The sequence below is a fragment of the Onychostoma macrolepis genome, chromosome 03 (genome assembly GCF_012432095.1).
Source record: "Onychostoma macrolepis isolate SWU-2019 chromosome 03, ASM1243209v1, whole genome shotgun sequence".
NCBI lineage: Eukaryota > Metazoa > Chordata > Actinopteri > Cypriniformes > Cyprinidae > Onychostoma > Onychostoma macrolepis.
In genome coordinates this window covers 38115675-38137203 of record NC_081157.1, presented here as the reverse complement: position 1 = coordinate 38137203, position 21529 = coordinate 38115675, and the positions used below count along the sequence as shown (strand labels likewise).

The 21529-nt window shown below is 38.3% G+C and overlaps 1 protein-coding gene across 6 annotated transcripts in view; it reads left to right on the top strand.

Moving 5' to 3' along the window:
- The window catches only part of septin12 (septin 12), a 66812-nt gene extending 45425 nt beyond the window's left edge, over window positions 1–21387 (top strand). For all 6 annotated transcript variants that reach the window (XM_058770866.1, XM_058770865.1, XM_058770863.1 and 3 more), the window contains 9 exons: window positions 1743–1997; window positions 7828–7956; window positions 14182–14263; window positions 14871–15008; window positions 15994–16111; window positions 17109–17204; window positions 17979–18075; window positions 18400–18451; window positions 20143–21387. In XM_058770866.1, the coding sequence (XP_058626849.1) occupies window positions 1743–1997; window positions 7828–7956; window positions 14182–14263; window positions 14871–15008; window positions 15994–16111; window positions 17109–17204; window positions 17979–18075; window positions 18400–18451; window positions 20143–20302 (1127 nt within the window). In that variant the 3' untranslated portion in view covers window positions 20303–21387. The remainder of the gene's footprint in view (window positions 1–1742; window positions 1998–7827; window positions 7957–14181; window positions 14264–14870; window positions 15009–15993; window positions 16112–17108; window positions 17205–17978; window positions 18076–18399; window positions 18452–20142) is intronic.
- The last annotated feature ends 142 nt before the right edge of the window (window positions 21388–21529 follow it).

Below are 21529 nucleotides of genomic sequence, written 5' to 3'. Positions count from 1 at the left end.
GTGTAAGTTATTTTTCCAGAATTTAAGAATTCAAAATCTATCTTTTATGTAGGAAATTGACATTACAAAGCATGGTAGATACAGTAAAATTGTGTGTGTGTGTATGTTAATTCAGCATCCTTTGGGCGTGGCTAATTCAATTCATATTCACATTAATAATTTAAGAGCAAGTCGTTTCTTAAATTCTGAATTTTGCCCAACGCTAAGCAGCTATCTTGTGTATTTGTGGACATAATGTGATTTTGACTTTGTTTTGAACAATGAGACTGGAGTATTGTCTCCACCAGGACAACTTCAGGGGCTATCAGGGGGGTCGTTACCAATCCTCTTATAAAACAGAGCTGTCTCAAGATGGTAATGGTACAAAGTACAGTACAGGGATAAGAAAAAAACATTAGCCCAGTAGCACTATCCACCCCCTGCTGCTGCTTTGCTCACTAAGTCAGATGGGGCATCCTCCGGCCGAGCCAGCTGACAGGTGTCCGTGCCTCAGTAGTTAACCAGTGCCATGTGAACTGCTGTCTCTGTGTTGGCCGCTCTCGCGAGTGAACTCAATTGAGCTGAACAAACTGACGCTCCGGCAGCAAACCCATTTCTGCTCTGGGTTGCTGCTTTTTCGCTGCTGACACTATGCTGCATGAAGTTCAATGCACATTGGGGGTACTTTACATATCCATTTCCATTTTGTGAATGCAGAGTTAATCTTAAGATAAAATCAACCTCTTCCTGACCCACATATCAAGCGTTAACAAATGAATCTAATGCCTCATTTCAGCCTAGGATGGAAGCACAATTATGGACAATTCTCAATTCTTCGTCCTCATTATTTCAATTCCCCATCTGAATCGATCTGTGCCTCACCTACATTTGCCTCCTGTCAGTCATCATAATGTGTATTAATCTCCACCTGCATGCTCTGAGCATGCTCACAGCGCACAGCTCTCTGGCTCATAAACAAGCACGGCAAAAAATGAACATCTTTTCCTCAAATTAATTGCAGCGGTGAATTGCGCATTATGCTAGCACATAACATGTCAGGAAACGTGGGCGCTAGATAAATGTCTGCGAAATAGAATGTCAGTGTAAAAATGCTTGAAGGAAACTAACCTTACGAGGTCCAGGGCTTTTTTCTGCTTCCCCAACCAATAATAATAATAATAATAATTGAAACAGTTTTGTTATCATTAAAACTATTACATTTATTTTGTTAAAATAAAATGTAAATATTAGATTAAAACTGAAACTCAAATCTGAAATAAAAATAAAACTAAATAGAAATATAAAAAAAAAAAATGGCAAAAGCAATAAGAAAAGTACTAAAATTTGAACTAAAATTAATTATATGAAATAAATTTTATAAATAATCTAATAGTATATAAATAATACTAAATAGCTGATAATAATACTATATCATTTAAATTATGATTTACTACTACTACTACTAATAATAATAATAATAATAATTTATTGTTGTTATTATTATTATTATATTTTTTAACACATTTTTTAAATTTAATGCCTTGCACATTGCCTAAGTTCCATAGTTTTTTAGGTTTCAAAAGGGTCCCCTTGATATGAAGAATTATATTGCCAAATCCTTTCAGATGCAAACTGCAAGGACTCATTCGGTACAGAGATTTTTCTAAAGAAAAACCTCTATGTGTAGTATAACATTTGTTTAAGGGCTTCCTGAGAGAATTTTGTATGTCAACTTATGGGTCTCTCTTTCTCTCTCTCGGCAGACACAGCACAGGAGCAGGGCCTGGATCTGGAGCCACCTGTCCGGATGGAGGAGGAGATGGAGGTGATGGAGGAGAGGGAGGTGGAGGAGAAAGTGGTGGAGATAGAACATCCTCTGCCATGCCTCAGTGAATCTGACTCACAAGGCATTATCAAGGGCAGAGATCTATTCGGATATGTCGGCATTGAGGCAGTGTTGGACCAGATGAGACGCAAAACCATGAAGGCTGGCTTTGAATTTAACATCATGGTGGTTGGTAAGTGGAACATTGCTCTGACTTAAATTGGATTGTGAACAGGTTTTTTTTGTTGTTGTTTTTTTTTTTAAAGCAGGATATGTCCAGTTTGTACTTATACAGAAAAAGAAAAATACAAAGCCCTCAAAGCTAGTTCAGAAGAGTACATTGAAACTTTGAATTTCAAACGACATGCATAACGGCTCAGTCTAAATGACTTCACACCTCTTGTTTTCTGTATGCTCAAAGTGTGAACTTTGACTCGTTTTTTCTTATGAGCTTAGTTGAGATGGGGACGATTTAGCCAAGACTGCAGAGATGAAAATAGAACAGACTTGAGGTGTCAAATCAGGTAAAAAGTCACAAGCATCAATAGCTGAGTATGGTTGTCTATGAAGGGGGCAGGAAGACTGTTCAACCTCTAACAGGAAACACAGACAGGTGAAGAGGAAATGGTGCCATTGCTTGTTAAGTGAAATGTTTAAAACTCAGCTCTTTTCAGAGCCTGTTATTCACTTGGTAAAATAGTGTATTTGTTGAAGGTGGCTTCTGTCTGTCAAGAAAGAGCTTGTTATGAACAAACATTACATAGGTAGTAAATAGGATGGGTGATATAGCCAAATTATATTGCAGTATTTTTCAGCCTTTTCACAAAGCTCAATATATAGCTCAATATAATATTTATGTGTTTGCGCTGACATGAGACCATCGTTTAACCAAAGTTTTTTTTTTTTTCTAAGCAACAAAATCACAATACATGATATGTATGCAATGCATGTATGCATTAAATTTATCAAACTGACAGTAAATACTCATATTGTCACAAAGATTTCTTTTTCAAACAAAAGCCGTTCTTTTTATTCATGAAAAAATCATGATTTCCACAAAAATAATACTGATATATAGAAATCTTAAAATGTCATTAAATGTTGTATAAGATAATGATATTTGTATTGTTTCTTAAATCAGCACATTGATTTCTGAAGGATCATGTGACACTGAAGACTGCTGAAAATTCAGCTCCGTCAATAAATTACATTTTAAAATATATTAAAATAGAAAAGAGGTTTTTTGAATGCATTTCATGAGAAGACTGTAAATCTTAAAAAAGCCACAGATTTTATGCCAGGTTACCTGCAAGGGCTGTACTCTGCCGGCTCAGTAGAGCTTGCTCGTATTAACTGTCCTGGGCAGTTACTGGACATCTGCCTGATTCAAACTGGCCACCTTATTCAAGCCTGACCAATCAGAGCGCTGGAGCCTCCCAAACCCCCCTGTGCGTCTAGCAAGAGAGAGGGTAAGCATGCGGGGAGGAGGAGGAACAGGAGGGGGGTGTTGGCTGAGTGTGGGCCTTACCTAATTAAATGGCAAGGGCTATTGTTGTGTTGTCTGTGGGTTGGGAGGCAGGGCCAGGCTGGAGCCGAATTTGGCTCAGAGTGTTCCCCAACTGGGCCAGCCAAGGGGATTTACGATGGCCACAGCATCACAAATTCAAGGCCATCCAGTTCTCCAGTGAGAGCCATTCTTCTTTTCCACTTTTTTCATTCCTCTGTTTTTTAAACAGAGCTGCCAGGTTTTCCTCACTCCCTTGCTTGTGCTTTCTTTCCCCTTGGTGGCTCCTCCATAATGGTAATAGAAAGGACATTTTGCCAAATCCTTCAAAGGCTGCGAGTCTCACAGAGAAACACAGTATCAGCCGCTGTTCCACAGCGATGTCAGCAAAACAAATTAAAGCTGAAGTGTGTAGTTTCTGCACCACTGACTTCACCACTAGCTTTCCAAACTGTTCTTCCATAACAGTCCTGCAAACCCGTTCCCATCTGTCATTGTTTGGACACTCAGGTAGACCCAGCCCAGGAGCATTTGGCCTTCTTTAAGTATTGAAAATTCCCACAACAGTCTCGTTTCCATCTGAAAGGACAAGTTTGGTGATTTTAAACCCGCTCTGTATTGTTACAATGTCAGGAGTACATGTAAATATGTGTACTCTTTCCCTGTGCCACCTGTTTTGTCAGCAAAACACAGTATCTGGTGAACTTTTGACAGCTTAGTGTTAAAACTCTCGATCACACTTCTGCATTTCTGTATTCCCACACACGGACAGCTGGATCGAGCCCAGAGCATTATGGTTGTTGAAGTTTCCCTATATCTTTTTTGGCAAAAGGGAACACCACATCCCTTTTTATTTTTATTTTTTTTGTGTGTTCATGTAGCACTTTTTTTTTTACCTTCTGCATAGACAGCTGAATTTTTTTAAAAGCCCGTTTTTATTGTATTTGATTGAAGAAATTTTTTACTTTTTAATAAAATTGCTGATTCTGTTATTTTCTAAGGCTTAGATGTCCTACATGATTAAACAATATTTTCACACATTTGCCAAAATAACAGCTTGATTAGAAATGATGCACAATAAAAAAAATACTTCAAATATTTTAAAAGCAATATCATATTCACACAATAAATACTGCATTGGTTTGTATGATTGTTTTTTTTTTTTTACACTCATGACTTAAGAATCGTGACTTGTATAATCGTATATGAAACCATGATCAGCACTCACAAAAATAGACTTCTTTTAGCGTTTTATTTACATTAATCACCAATAGGACAAAATACAAACGTTTCGGCTCAAGGCCTTCTCTTCTGTCCTATTAATGATTAATGTAAAATAAAACACTAAACGAAGACTATTTTTTTGTGAGTGTGCGGATCATGGTTTCATATACTAAGTAATAGATTGACGCACCAAAATAAAATATTAAGTGACAAAAGAGCGCGGTGCAAACAGCTTTATAAATTATGACTTAAATCAGTAAACATGAAAACAAATGTAATGAATTTTCATATTTAAAGACTGAAAGTCTAGCTTTGGGCCAAGCAAAACAATCCAAACAACAGTTTTAATGTGATGTTTATCTAACAAAAAGAAAAGAATAAAAATCTTTCTCCTTTTTTTTTTTTTTCAAATAAACCCCTGATAAAAGTAGCCAAGGTTGAAGAAACACTGACTGAAACACTCAATAAATACACTTCAGCTTTAAATATGATCCACTTAAAGTGTGTGGGAATGATATTAGGAGTAGATATAACAATAACAGACTTCACCTGTTCTCATTTTGGCCATTTGGATTTTTCCTCTCTATCCAGAGCAGCTTGAAACCTGTTTGATAGGGAGCAGATCAAAGGCATGTTAAAGCAGATCAGTATTGTGATGAATTCTGCAGAGCAAAAACGGCTCTGGTCCAGTGCTCACTCCCCCAAAAGCTGGCTCTGTAACATTTGGCCTGTGCGAGTTTCTTCCTTGCCTCAGTGAACTGTGGAGGTTACAGTGTTTGTATTGTAGTAGGTATGGTGGTGCACTCCATGCTTGATACTCTGGACATGCATCAAAGGTGAACTGCTCTCTCCCTTTCCCGGTAGACAGGTGTGGAATTGCTGGTAGAAGAAAGGGAGCAAGAAAGATTTGTTTGACTCACTCTTGATGCACTGTATAGCTATTGACAGATTGTTTTCTCCCTTTCAAAGGACTTTTATTTTGAACATGAAATGTTTGAATTTAAAACAATTTTTGTGTATCTTCTGTTTATGTATTTTGCTGTTGCCTTGGTTGCACGTTGTAGAGCACAAGGGCAGGGGTTCTGACAAGGGTGTGTTTGGGAACACTAGCATGTATTAGCAAGCATGACACGACAGTGAATGCAAACTTGACAAGATACAGGAAGAGGAGGAATTGTGCGAAAGCAAGATATACACAACAGGATGAAATTGCAGGAACGGAGGAAACTCTACAGGATGAGTTTGGTGTGCTTTGCTAGCTTGTCCACATTTTCCTGCCCTGGGGTGCTCTTATCCGAGAGTCGCACACACATATGGTAGCACTTGGAGTCTGTTGGTCTGTGTAGTTTGTCCTCGGTTGTAAAGGTCAGGACCTTTTTGTAGCCTGGAGACTTAAACTACTGCGAGTCTCCCAGTTTCCCATAAGTCAAGTAGCAGTCTGCTCCCAAATACGAGTTTAGCATATTGTGACATTTTTAATGCAGTCGATACATTCAGCTTTGTTGTCGCCCTCAAGTCAAGGGGGCTTTGTAGATATTGTGTTCAAAGAAAAGCTTTGCAAACTGTGCTTCAAAGTGTCTCAGAGGAGATGTGTTTTCACCGTTTGAAATGCTTCTGAGAAATCAACTGGAGTTAAACACATATGACACTGGTGAAATTACAACCTGCATTTGTTGGAGTTTCATGTGGTTGTGGTAAATGACAAGCTGTTACAACGCAGCGTTTCTGGGCGAGTGTGTCAATGCATGACTCAGACAAGCACCTGACTGGGTCTAGCCTTTATTCTTTTCACATTATCTTGGCACTGGGTCCTTTATGAGTTCATCAGTTGACGTTTGGTTGCGTTAATGGCTCTCGCCCGTACATTATTCTTCCACTGATGCAGATGTAACACTGTACTAAAATACTCTAAATAGTGTCACTACTGAATATACAGCTTGTAACAAAGCAGTCCTTTTTCAAAGTAAAATAGTCTTATAAGCTGGATTTTTTTAGCAAATCAAAAATATACAGCATGACAGGTGAAGTCTGAATCATGAATGAATGAGTCGGTTCTTGTTAGTGAATCAAAAATGTGCAGCGCAATCAACGTAGTCTGATTCCCAAACGCATATGAGTCATACAAACTGGTTTTGTTTGGTTTTAAACTCTTGCAGCCTAAATCAGTGTAGTTGCAGACTAGTTGTTCAGCAAAGACAATTCTGTGAAAATATGGTGCAAAAATGTAATCAAAAATTGGCAATTGATTTGCATTTCTTTTTCCAAATATTTCTTCCCAAATGGTATAGAATAAGAATCATTTAGGGGAATCAAAACCCCTTGTTCCCATCCCCATAGAACAGGTACGGTATGTATGACTACACTGAAATCTTCAGGAAGCCCCGCTTTGCTCAGGCTTTGTCTGAACTGGTAAATCAAATAGGCCCAGGAGGACACACAACGTGGGTTGTCAGTTCCTCATAAATTTGATGTCAACTGCCTCCCATGGTAAGAGGCCATGGCGTAAATCCATCAAAGTCTCTGTTGAGGTAGGCAATGATGAAGGGGCCAGATCTCCCCGGCTCCGTCGTCTATCTCTGTCAAATCGTTTCATCCATTGACAGCTTCCCGAGGCGGCCAGGCCTCTCAACAGGTAGAAACGGAGCGGCGAGAGCATTTAGCACACTCCCTACCCCTGGCCGGCGAACGGAAGCTGACCGGTGGGCCTGAGGGGCCCTCTGAGCGAGACCGAACACACAGCCCATCATCAGCACTCAATACTAAGCGGCTCACATTAACAGAGCACATGTCCTTTGAGGCAATGAAGGTGGCCCCATAGATTTACCCTTATTTGTGTGAATTGAGATGGCCTTGATAAGGCTCCCTCTCTGGTAATAGCTTCCTCCCTCTGATCTGATTTCCGTGAGGACTAGTGTGAAAGAGTCATTAAGTGGAAAAGCTCCCCAAAGCTCCCGGCGGCGTGGTGTTGTCAGTGTGTTTGGACACCCACCAGATAAGACGTTAAAGCACTTTGCCTTGGCTTGACCTGGTCCTATTACATCACCGATGATTTTCAGTATCAAGGACTTATGTAAACCCTGGAGGCCTGTGCTGCCTGGTCATGTGATACTTTATGACCTCAATTTTATGTGTGCCATCTTATCTGTGTGCAGTAATAAAGTTTTATCCCCCCTGCTAATGCTAAGCAAAGGTCGTCCTGCAAATAAACGTGCCCGGGGTCTGCTACATATGCAGTTAATTGTACTTAACTGCAGTTTACAAACAAAAGTCATTAAGTCTGTTCTCGTTCTCACAGGTCAGAGCGGTCTGGGGAAGTCAACGCTCGTAAACACACTCTTCAAGTCCAAGGTCAGCAGGAAGTCCTGCACTCCTAATTATGAGGAGAAGATCTCGAAAACTGTCCACCTGCAATCAGTCAGCCACAGTGAGTATTGAACTCTTCTTTCTTCACAGCCACCACATCACACACCCGTCACACCCAAGAGGTCAAGGTTTTGCTCGTTTGCACAGCCCTGTTTGCCCATGCTTGTAATATCATAACTGCAGCATTTGGACCCAGTAAATGTCTTTGAACATTGATGGTCGTTCAAAATTGTGCTTTTGTCCTAAACCGCTACGAAAGGGAGTTTTGTCAATAGATGTGTCCTAAATGATGTATGTCCACTACAGTGCTATCTAGTGTATTCATTTCATGGTATGTTCCAGTCCTCCTGTGAAGTTCATGTTTATGAGTTGGGAAGTCGTAATTATTACGTCATTTGCATTCAGATTACTTTGCTCGAAGCAAGATGGCAAGTAAAAAATACAGAAAAACACTCCTTTTTGCTTTATGTTTTTGGTCACACTTTATTTTAAGGTCCAATTATCACTATTAACTGACTATTAACTGTGTTAACTATGACTTTTGCCTCAATAAACTCCTAATTACTGCTTATTAATAGTTAATTACTGCTTTTTAGAAAAAAAATTTTTTTAAGTTTAGGTATTGGGTAGAATTAAGAATGTAGAATATGGTCATGCAGAATATGTGCTTTATAAGTACCAATAAACAGCCTAAACAATACTAAACTGTTACCATGTTTTTATTTAGTTTATAAAGGTGCTGTAAACTGGTGCTATTATATATTTTATCGTGATTGTATGATACAATCATATTTTGTACATGCAACTAAGCTAATTCTTCTGTAAATATAATTTATATTTAAATATATATGTATATGTATATATGTATGCATGTATGTATAAATATATGCACCATGTGAAGAGAAGTAGAATATCTAACAGGTTTTTATTTGAATTTGCTGGTTTTTTAAATCAATTTAAAGGATATGATGCTTCAAACCAATCTGATATGTTACCGTTTAGCCCCTCCTCTTCTGCTACATAGGGAAATATGCAGCTGATGAGTGTGTAAAATGCCCACACTTATTGTGTAGTTGAGGAAGTATACTCTTATAAGTATGCACTATTCCTCACTTCATTTCTTGTTGTTGTTTTTGGACACACTCCTCTCACTATTTCTGGTATTGGTACAAACACACAGTGTTTCACATCAATAAGGTGACGTGTTACAGAGTGTTGGCCTGAGTGATTTCTGAAAGGATGAAGGGATTAAAGAAGAATGACATTTACACAGGACAAACTGGAGGCAGCTCAGTGTTTTGTGGGGTTTGACTTGGAAAAGGGCCAGAGTGATCGGAGCATGTGCTCTGAAAGGAGAAAGAAATTAAAAAGCCTGCAAAGGGGATGGATTAGGAGATATCAATCACACAACTTGAACTGTTGAGATCGGGCCACAGCTGTCATTATGAGCTCTCTTTCAGAGAGAATGACAGAGGAAGAATGTGCAGGGGATGCATTTTATCCCACTGGTCAGGAGATGACTGCTGCTCTAATGGAGGCCACCACTTATACACGGCGTCTGGCTCAGCTGAGTGAATGAATTGGTTGATTGAGCAATGTGCCGTCTCTGTCTCGCATACTTCCTCCAGAGTAACAATCAATAGAGGCTTGGGTTCTTCTATCCAAACAGGAAGGTGTGTTTTTGTGTAGATGTGTAGAATTAAGTTTCATTTAGGCTTGTTTTGGCAATGAAGCAAAGCTTGTTTCAAAGGTTTCGGAGGGATAACTTCTGTTACTTTTCTTTTGATGTAAACTATCAATTGTTTTGCTGATTTTCTTGACTCTACTTGAGGATACTATACTTGAATTTCTTCCTAAGAGAAAAATGTCATGATAAAATTGGCAATATATTTTGGCACTGGTATTGATAAGCTGGTAATTGTTTTCATCTCAATACTATTTGCTCAACATAAAAAATAAAACTCTCAAATTTAAATTAATTGTTTACATTTTAAATTTAAATAGCGCTTTTAGGCATCATAACGTTATAATGTACAGTATGATTTGGATTAAATGGATTTTCATTTTGAGATAAGCTAAAGATTTAGCTACATTTAATACTGTCTTCTCTCTCTAGCCCTGCAAGCTCATGTTCATCTGCCTTTTGAATGCAATACACACTAGAAAGTACATTACAATACAGAAGAAAAGATCAGACGTTCCATCAATTTCATCGCAACTTTATTTTTTGTGTGTGTGTGTTTTTAAAGATGAACTATGAGTGAGCATTAAGCCCAAAGTATACTTGAGTTTTGATAACATGAATGATAAGCATACAGCATAGCCTGTTGACGTATACTCCATTTGCTTGTATGTGCGAACAATGTAAAAATATGGGAAATGATCATGTACAATACAAACAGATCAGTTACATAGACCATGTTAGCAGCTAAGCAAGGGTCCTGCTGCTCCATTTTGTTCTGAGCAGAGGAAGCTGAACTGTATATCACGCAGAGAGATGCACATACTTTCAAACATCCCGCATACAGCAATGAGAAAGCAATGAATCTCCATTTGCATTTGGCGGCGCCACCATGCTTCGTTGGACAGAGGCGTGAAAGGCAGATGGCGTATCCAACTTCACTAGTCCTTTAAATGAATGTATTGTTTGAGTGTGTGTGTATGTGTGTGTGTGTGTTTGCTTGCCCTCAGTAGTTAGTGTAGTCGCACCCAGCTATCCATCTTCATTTCTCATTTTAGACTGTCTGACAAGGGTCTAACAAACACAAAATTTGATAGTGGTCCTCTGTCTCTTGTATTCAGAAATAGCTTAGTAGGACAAGTAAAGAAATTGCGCTCCCTTTCGCTGGATCACAAAGGCCAGTAGGACTGCAAACTGTAGACTAACTATAAAAATGTATATGCTATTGCACTGTTATCTAATTATCCCTGCTATTTTCATCTGGGTCAGAAGTTTTTGGAGTTACCCATCTTATCTAGTTTAATCACAAATCTGCCCTTAAATAGACTGACCTACAAGTTAGCGTCTCAGATGTGGAGAGAAAATAATCTAATGATTCTGTCACAGGATGTTGTGAGACGCCGGATAAGCATGCCTCCGCTTGTAGTTTTAAGTGTCAGTCAATTGCTGTGTAAAGGCCTTTGCTGGGCTGGGTCATTAGCGTAGCCTGCTATGTTAATTGCCATGGTTCCTACTTGACAGCAGAAATGTATGAAGACCGATGAACTTTAACCCCAGTCTGGATATGGGTGCAGAAATATCCAATTACAAAAACCCTACGGAGAATTAGCACCAAAGCTGTTAATTGTTACTACAGCCATGTGCAGGTTTCGTAGCCGCTATGCTAAACCTCTCTCCTTATTCCTTTAGTTTGCTGCCTACTGGTTTTAAAACGAGTCATTTGATTTTGCTTTCAGGGGAAGTTTTAGACCTAGATCTGCTTGTTGATCTCTCTTCCGTTTCTGACTTCCCCTTGACAGGTAAATGTTAGCCTGAGTCGCACTCTTGCAACAGCTTTGCTTCTTTGCAGCTTTCACTTCAGTTAACTAGAGGTCAAATTGTAGAAATCTGTTTTTAGATTCAAAACTGTAATTCTGTGCATCAAAATCTTCACAGTTGCTGTTTCAGCGTATTTCTTTTTGAGGAAAATCTTAGAAGCTTTTGGATGTTTTCTGTGTAAGATCAAGAACAAGTGTTTTTAGCATATCTGTGTCATTGCAACTGTAAAGAGGTTTCTATCCAGTTGCAGCAGCATCTGTTGTATCTCTGGCCTGCCATAGCCAAACCTCATTTCTCACAGACCTCTCAAAACTTATGGCCCAATAGTTTATAAATGTTTGACGTGCAGAATGGGAGAGAGGGTGGATGAGAAGAAAAGAATGGGAGAAGCTGGGTGTGCTGTTTCTTAACAAAAGAAGATTGACGATAAGTCGGTTCAGCTTGTGACTTCCTGAGATATCCCTGTGGTTCAGGAGACACCCCTCACTGACTTCTCAGCGTAGCACAACGTAAACATTACAGTGAATGAGAGTGTCCTGTTCCTTTTCGTTTTTTTATGTTAGCCTTCAGAAAAGCGAGTCCGTAGAGCTTGACACATGATGTAAATATTTACTTTGCTTTACTGTTTTCGATTGCATTAGTCCTCATGCCAGAATTTATTACTATCTATACAATTACTGATGGAAAAATGTTCTATACCATCGAACTCCTTACATTAAAATCTTTTAATTTACATTAGTTATATACACTGCCATTCAAAGTTATGTTTTTGGAGGAAGTCTTGCTCACCAAGGCTGCATATTTGCTCATAAATATAGAAAACAGTAATATTGTGAATTGAAACTCTAGATGGTGCAGTCCAATAGGTCAAACTCAATCTGACCTAATGACAACATTATCACATAGCACAGCTGATTCTTTTTTGGCTCTTTTTGTATTAGCAGCCATTGAGCTCGCTGCTCAGCATTCAAATACTTGGCTAGTGCTTGCTGTAGCAGTTGAAGTGCGCTTCAGAAACCCTCCACCTTCCCCAGCTCCACCTGTATAGATCTGCTAAGGGGCAATTTCATGTATGTTATACACGGGGTTATTCATATGTTATATGTGCAGCAGCAGTATTATTTCTTACATGCTCACAGCAGCATGTCTGTGGATGTATTGGCAGTAGCAAGCAGCAGCATAGCAGAGCTATTCCGCCAAGACCAAACACATTAACATTGTCATGTTAATCACTCTGAGAGTTGTCGTGATAGAAATATTACAATTTAAAATAGCTGTTTTCTATTTTAATATATTTTGAATTAGAATTTGAATTCCTAAGCTGAATTTTCAGCAACCATTTCTCCAGTTTTCAGTGTCGCATGATCATTCAGAAATTATTCTAATTATTATTAAACTGTGATGCATTTTAAGGATTCTTTGATAAGTAGAAAGAAAGAGCAGCATTTGTTTGAAACAATTTTTAGTCATTTTTGATCAATTTACTGCATCCTTATTGATTCTTGTTGATCCTTGCTATTATTTCTTTAAAAAGAATACAGCACCCGAACCGAATGAATGTCTGTGTATGCATATGTAACGATTGTCTCATATCCAAACATTTGAGCTGAAACATAAGTGATTACTCCAGTCCTCCCAGCAATAAATTTTCTTTTTTAGACAAGAAAAATTGTAGGAACTTCTGTCTAGATTATAATTAATGGTGCCTCTTTGTTTCCTAGCAACATTTTTCTTCTTCGTTAGAGATCATTCCAGTATTCATCAATGTAAACTTAACCTTCTGCAAATACTGTAAAAAGCCTGGAACAATAGACCTGTTCTGGTATTCTCTATCCAAATGACAAAACTACTCCTTGTGTTACTGCTAAACTACCAAATTGCCTCTGCAGTCTCCGTTTTGAGACATTCTGTCTAGCAGATGTCTTGCCGTCCCTTGCTTCCCCAGCAGTTTTGTCTTTCTAAAGTGCAGGCCTGTGGAAAACAAAGAGTACCAAAGTCTCAGGGTGCCTGACACCTCCACACAATACAAAGCTGCCCACTGGCCCTCACAGCCCGTGGACAAAAAGCTGGCCTGTAGACTGACCGCCAGGGGAGATGAGTGTTACACAATCCCCTCCTTCTCTCAAAGACTACACAGTGCAAAAAATGAAGTGGCGGGCCACTCAATGCCACCATTCAGCTCTGCTCCCTCCATGTGGGTGAATACGGGAAGAACTAAGCCCTGCTTTGTCGCTGAGTCATGCCAAGAGAAGCATATGTGTTTCCATTAGCTGATCATGAGGGGGTTTTCAATCATTGGCCCACCAATCCAAAAACTGGCACTCTCTTTTGCTAATGGCCCATTGTGAACGAAAAATTGATCATCGTCAGATAGGGTTATAGCACTTTGAAACTCATAAACTGGAGTGTTGACTGACAGTTTAATTTTTCCTCGTTACAGTCTCGTCATATTTTCCTTGATTGCCTCATCCAGAAGGATTAACGTGATGAGTTAACAGCAAATGTCAATCAAGCAATGCCTGCTTGCACAGACAGCTTATTAGACCCTTTTTACAGGCTGATTTTCTGTACAATGCATTCTTGCAGCATTATATCAGGTATGGAGAATAAATGAAAAGTGTAGGGTCTTCAGTGTGCGATTTTAACTGATAGTCCTTAAGAATTGATGTTTCTGGAAAATGAAAGTTAAATCCTTGTCAACTTAATCTTCATTCAGTCTGCTGTGGATCCATCTTGATTTCCATCCACTCTTTCACTCTCTAACTCTTTTGTCTTGTTATTTTCTAGTCATTGAGGAGAAAGGGGTGAAGATGAAGCTTACGGTAATTGACACCCCTGGATTTGGAGACCAAATCAACAATGAGAACTGGTGAGAGCAACATTATCAGATTAATTCATACTATTTAAAAATACAATAGAGTCTGAAAGTTTAAGAGCAGATTTAAAATATGGTATTCAAAATCTAATTTAAGCTTGAAAATAAACAGTTTTAGAATTATCAATCATTTTAAAATAAAATTTAAAAATTAAGATACTGTACTATTTCTAGGTCACTGTTCAAAACCTAAAAGTATATTTGTGGCTGACATTTGTGACCTTTGTACAGAAGGTCAGATGTTCTGCTGAAGCACAAGATGCTCTTTGGGTCATTATGAAATCATGCTGGAGAACATGATTATCAGGTTTTACACAGAGCCAAATCCAAAAGACATCCTCATGTTAATTCAACTGTATATTGAATTTATTTTGATTAATATAATTTTAACTAGATCAGGCTCAGGCTTTTGGATTCCACTGTAGCTGTTAAGATAGCTCTACAACTGTGTGAGATAAATTCTTTAGTAATTAGAGAGCATTTTGGCATAGGCTTTACACTAAAATCATGCTTCAACTTTGCCTGACTGCTACATTAACTTTAAGTATAAGCATATGTTGTTTATTGTGATGATAATCCTTCCCTGTGTCTTTTTTCTCAGCTGGGAGCCCATTGTAAAGTATGTCAATGAACAGTATGAAAAATACCTGAAGGAGGAGCTGAATGTCAACAGGAAGAGAAGAATCCCTGACACCCGGGTTCATTGCTGTGTCTACTTCCTGCCAGCCACTGGACACTGGTGTGTGTCAACTTCCTGCATGCATCATGTGGTTCACACCTAGCCATATGTGTTAAAATGCTTTTGCGCATCTGTCACATTTAATATGACATGGCTTCATTTCACAATCTTAGTTTGGAGATTTTAACCCACTAACCTAAAGTAGTGAGAGTTTGTGAAAAATCATTCTTTTGGCAGCAAAACATATGCATCTTACTGAAAACAGTCTGACAGCTGTGCGGTAATTGCTGTCTTTTGAATGCAGTGGACCTTAACATACAGACATAATTTGTAAATCATTTAAAAATTTTGATATTTAATGTTTGCAATGCATCTTATCTTGGAAAATATGCACTACTGTTCAAAAGTTTGGGTCGGTAAGATTTTTTGTCAAGTCATCATTATTTGAAGAAGTCTCTGAAGAAGTCTCCGAGGTTGCATTTATTTGATCAAAAAAGTAAAAACAATAATATTATTACAATTTAAAATAACTGTGTTATATTTCAGTGTTTTAAAATGTAATTGATTCCTGTGATGGCAAAGCTGAATTTTCAGCTGTCAGTACATCAGTCTTCAGTGTCACATGATCTTTCAGAAATCATTTTGATATGCTGATTTGCTGGTCAAGAAACATTTATTATTATCAATGTGAAAAAAAAAGTTGTGCTGCTTAATATTTTTAGAGAATGATACATTTTTTCAGGATTATTTGATGGATAGAAAGTTCAAAAGAAATTTTTAGTAACATTCTAAATGTGTTTACAGTAACTTTGTTTTTTTTTAATCAATTTAATGTATCCTCGCTAAAAAAATGTTTTTTTAAATCACTGACTCCATATGATATTTTAGCTTCACTTGATCTAGATTTATTTATTTTCATTTATTCATTTAGAAGATGCTTTTATCAAAATGGTTTGAGCCCCATTGTATTTAGAGAATACATAAGTCAAAAAGGTGTTAAATGTGTAAACTGGCCTTAGCAATGATCCATCCTGCTCTTCTACAGGTTACGCCCTATAGATGTGGAGTTCATGAGAAGACTGGGGAAGATAGTGAGCATCGTCCCTGTGATCGCCAAAGCAGACACGCTTACTCTAGAGGAGCGGCTAGAGTTCAAACAGAGGGTGAGCTGTCCGTCATCAACACCTGCTCGCAGAACTTCACTCACATTTTATGATATGCAGGCACAATCGTATTCACCCCTCTATATTTCCCACCCACACGTAAATATTCAGCCCTTCGCATAATTGAGGTCATGAATATGGATGACCTGCTGCTGTAAATGCTAGAATTTTCAAAATTCACAGTTCAGCTGTGTGGATTAAAAAAAAAAGTGAGATGGATTGAAAAACCTGGGCTGAATGGAGCGAGAGAGAATCATCGCATTCGAATAACCAAAGGTCTATTGGCATGCGGTCGCTCGCTCTGGGTTGGAAAAATGAATAGGCCACGCTAAGGTTATGAGCAGTGTCTGCGACGTCTCCGTCGGGAGACGGTCTCTCCTCTGACTGATGTATAGCTACTACTTGGGCCCGGGCCACTTGCCATCAGTTCTCCCCACGGAGCGCTTTTGGACAGCTCCGACGGCATGGACCGCAGGGCCAGGACGGCCCCCGCACGCAGTGTGTCTCCTATCAATATACACCAAACAACACTCCTAATGATGTACTCTGTCATTTCAGCCCATTATCCAGAGCTGTCTCTCACTGCTCAATAGCCCGAGCAGAGCGCCGTGCGGGGGCGGACGTCACACTGTGCTCAAGATATCAATCGCTGATATCATATCCATGTACAACAGCCACACTCCAAAATCCTCCCCCACACGAACACATGGCAGCAAAGGCATTAATGTCTAATGCTTTGCACCTCGGGCCCGAAATTCTGTCTGTTAAGGGGGGAAAAAACTGAGTTTCCTGGTGAACTTTACTGTGGCCTCTGAGTGCAAGAATGCATGAGGGTTGAGATAGAGACTAGTAAAATACAGTGGGAAGAGCTGGAGGCAGAGAAGCTGCTGTCATATTTCACCCCCGGGGCGAGCGTGTGGTTTTTGTGTATATGTGTGTGTGCGGTAGGTTGTAAAAATCAGTGTAAATCCATCTAACTGGAAGCTTCTCTCTGCAGATAAGACAGGACCTCCAGGACAACGGGATCAGAGTGTATCCACAGAAAGAATTTGATGAGGACGCTGAAGACCGGATACTCAATGATAAGATTAGGGTATGAGGACACTACTTTAAGAATTTATTGCTGTGCTGTGTTGAGGCCTTCCAAGTTTGTCTCTTCATCTGAACAGATTTGGAGAAATTTAGCATTACATCATTTGCTCACCAATGGATCCTCTGCAGCGAATGGGTGCCGCCTTAATGAGAGTCCAAACTGCTGATAAAAACATTACAATAATCCACACAACTCCAGTCCATCAATTAATGTCTTCTGAAGTGAAAAGCTGTTTGGAAGAAACAAATCTATCATTAAGCCTTGAAAAAGTCTATCCTCTGTTGTCCTCTCACATCAAAACTTACATATTTGTTTAAAAAATTTTTTTTTTTTTTTTTTTATCTGTTGTTGCTTGTAAACAGAGATTGATCTATGCGTATTTCACTCCTGATTCAGAAAGAAATATTATTGATAAGAGGACTCTGGAAGCAGTGGTTTTAAGTTAAATATGTCTTGATGGATTTGTTTCTTACAAAAACTAATGTACTAGAGTCATGTGGATTGCTTTTGACGAGTTTATCAGCTGTCTAGACTCTCATTCTGATGGCACCCATTCACTGCAGAGGATCCATTGGTGAGCAAATATTGTAATGCTCAGTATCTCAAAATATGTTTTGATGAAGACACAAAGTAATTCACATCTTGGATGGCCTGAGGGGTGAGTACATTATTAGCAAATTTTCATTTTTATGTGAACAATTTCTTTAGTTGCTTTAAGTGGATTTATACTTTGTACTTAATTAAATTTTGAGGTATGGCGAATGTTTCTTTCAGGAAAACATCCCCTTTGCTGTGGTGGGAACAGATAAGGAACACCAGGTGAATGGGAACAAAGTCTTGGGAAGAAAAACAAAGTGGGGGATCATCGAAGGTGAGAGTCTGAAGACACGGTCTGCTATGAATTGCTGGTCACCAGTAATATTTTGTGTTTTGGATGCTGGTGTCTCCGCCAGGCTTCTTAACTAGAAAGATTGTTGGTTGACCTACATGGAAACCCATGCTGGTCTTTTCAGCAGGGTAACTGTAACAATTGTCAAATTTAAATGTGTAAGGATGGCTGACAGGCTTCAGGAGGCAAAATTGTCTGTGATTTAGGTTATTCAACACTGCCATCAAGTGGTGTGTGTCGAAAGTACAGTAAAGCAAAATCCCTGGATGAATTCTTGAACATGCCTTTGTATTTTGTTTATTTCAGTTGAAAATGTTGCGCATTGCGAGTTTGCACACTTGAGAGATCTTCTTATCAGGTAAGTCACATTTTTTTCCCTTGCAAGTCTTCAAATATCATGACAGAATGACATTAGTTTACGTGATCTTGCTATTTTGATAAATGGGAGCAGCCATTTATAACCCTTACATTATGGTTGATAGGATTAGATCATATACAGTAGAACATACCCCTCTCAAATTTGCTGTTTTTAAATATGGTCCAAACCGCAAGATCAATGGCATCCCACACTAGTTTAGGTGGACACAAACAAGGACATCAAGGACATCAACATCAGAGGTAAAGAAGGCTGACTTCCTCAAGAGTACAAAACTGGTGATATTGCCCAACATGTTAATTTCTGCCCCAACTAATGTTTTTAGACATTCTCATCCCATTAAAAATAAATAAATAAAAAATACCAAAGGAATGCTAACTGAATTTATATCATAATCATATAATATCATCATAACCATATAATGATTTCAAATCATAATTTAGAACCAATCCTACCTGGGGAAAAAAACCCTAATCTTCTATTAAGAGCATACTGGAAAAACTAATTTTATTTAATCATTGTTTTATTTATGGGGTTTTTTTTTTCATTGCATTTTCATTCTAAAATATCCTTTTTATTCATTTATTTTGAATTTATTGCATTTTATTGTATACTGTACAATTTTAGTTGATTTTTACGTTTTTTTTTCAAATTTTATTTGATTATTTTTTGGGTTGGTTCCAAGTTATGAAAGAAATTCCATTAGCATTCCTTTAGAATTTTTCATGCAATTTCATGCAGTTAAAACTAACAGTCCCACTATTAAGTGGCCTCAACTATTATGTACTTACTTAAAAAATAAGTACAATGTACATATTGTGTTCATATTGTATTGCAAAACACTTTTGCTGCTTTGAGGTGAGATATGGGTAAGGTTAGGGACAGGTTTGGTGGTATGGTAGGTTTAAGGGTGGGTTAACGTGTAAGGGATGGTTCAACAGTGTAATTATAAATGTAATTACAGAAATTAATTACAGATGTAATTACATGCAGGTATTTAAAAAAAAAAATATATATATATATATATATATATATAAGTACAATGTAAAAACATGTATGTACACAATACGTGCATTGTACCAAATGATTAATTTAAATGTAAGTACATAATAGTTATCATTTGGGACCAAACTAACTGTTCTGGTGACGCGATATCACTTTTACAAACCTTTGCTTTTTAGATTTAACCAGCTGAAATGGTTATCAGCTTTCTAAAGTGGATATTTGAGTAGTGGGGCCGAACAGCTCTGGAAAGGCAAGAGTACATGCTTTCCTTGAGCTCAGTAAAGGACAGGTTAATTACAGAGTCCGATCGGGTGAGGCCAGGTCACAAAGCCCTCTCGCCGTAACTCTTGGATGGTGGCCCGTTGACAGATGGTATGAGAGTGATTCCCTGCTGAAATGGGAAACAAAGGATGACCGTTATAACTCTCCACACTTTTGAATCGCCTTTCACACTTTTTGATCGGCCTCCTGCTGAAGCCGAGATCAAATTACACCAGGAAAACACCAACCGAATCACACAAAGGGATCATAAAAAGCCGATGTAGTCAGAAAACAATTCAATTCCACATAAGAGAATGACTTTTATTTTACACTGTGCATATTTCCCTCAGGGGATGTTATTGTGGGATCAAAATTGATATTATGCTCTACTGCGCTCTACTTTCAAGGTCCCACCTGCAAGATTTGAAGGACGTCACTCACAACATCCACTATGAGACCTACAGGGTGAAAAGACTTAACGAGAGCAATGCCAATGGACTGGCGCTTTCACCTTTGACCCTGGAGAATGGTACCCTAGAGAAGAGCGAAGCAGAGAGTCACCTTTGAAAGGGATGGAGCGTGTGCCCGTCCTTCACCTCCAGTCAGAATGGGAGAGATGAACATTTCACTTCTAGATTGCCATTGATGGAAAATCGACACGTTTGACTAAAGACATTTCCGCTTAGGCATGTAAACTTCATATATGAGTCTATTTTTGAAATGAATCTATATTGTGGGTAGGGATCTGGGATGAATTATGGGTAGAATTTAACCAGGTTTGGGCTAAGAGAAAGTGTCCCTCTATTTTTTCTCTCTCTTGATGTCTTTGATCCGTTTTTTGCCGAATGAATGGCACAGAGGGTTGGCGTGTTGGAAAATGTGTGTGTGTTCCTACACACCTGACACCTCGCCAGATGAGAAAATCCCATAATCCCTATCCGTGTTACTGCACCTATACATTTACACTGAACCAGCAATGTGACATGCTCCTTTTGATCTTTTATTTTCATAAGTAATTATTTTAGTTTTTTTTTACCACAAAATATGATCTTTCCCTGTACTTTTGTAAAAGAAGAGATTAAAAAAAAAAATTTTAGACAAATATTTTTGTTACCATAGCTGCTTCGAAGCTGAAGGTATTTTCTTAACAGATCCTTAAAGCGTCTCTTACTGCTATCCATAAATGACTGCTGTGATGATAGCCAGTGTGTTGAAATAATGGGAAATATTTCAAATATAACCTTTGACCTTAAAGGTCTGGTGTGAAATTTAATACTATTGATCATTTCTAATGCAGAGATGGATAAAGGAACAAGAGAAAGTCGATTCTTACTTATGTTTGCCGTTCAGTAACAGGTCAAGCTCACGGTTGTATGTAGGGATGTTTTTCTTTCGCTAACCTAGTTAACTTGCTGTTTAAAGGTACACATTGTGCTGTTTACTTCTCTCCACTGGACGTCAGGAGTCCATCTTACCCTATTGCTTATCAAAGCTATTGTACATATCCATAATGTGTTCTTATTTTCTATCACAGCATCACATTTTTTACTCGACATGTGTTAGCGGCATCATTATCATTTCCTTGTTACTAATATTACTATACATGTAAACACCATTGATTTATAATTAAAAAATTGCCACCGTTCAGTATTTATGTGGAGCCACTGATCAATGCTATTAGTTTCATTGGAGATTGCCGTAATATTATACACCGCTGTTCTAAATTTTGGGGTCAGTTATTTTATTTTTTATGAATGATAAGAAGTGTCTTAGGCTCACCAAGGATGCATTCAT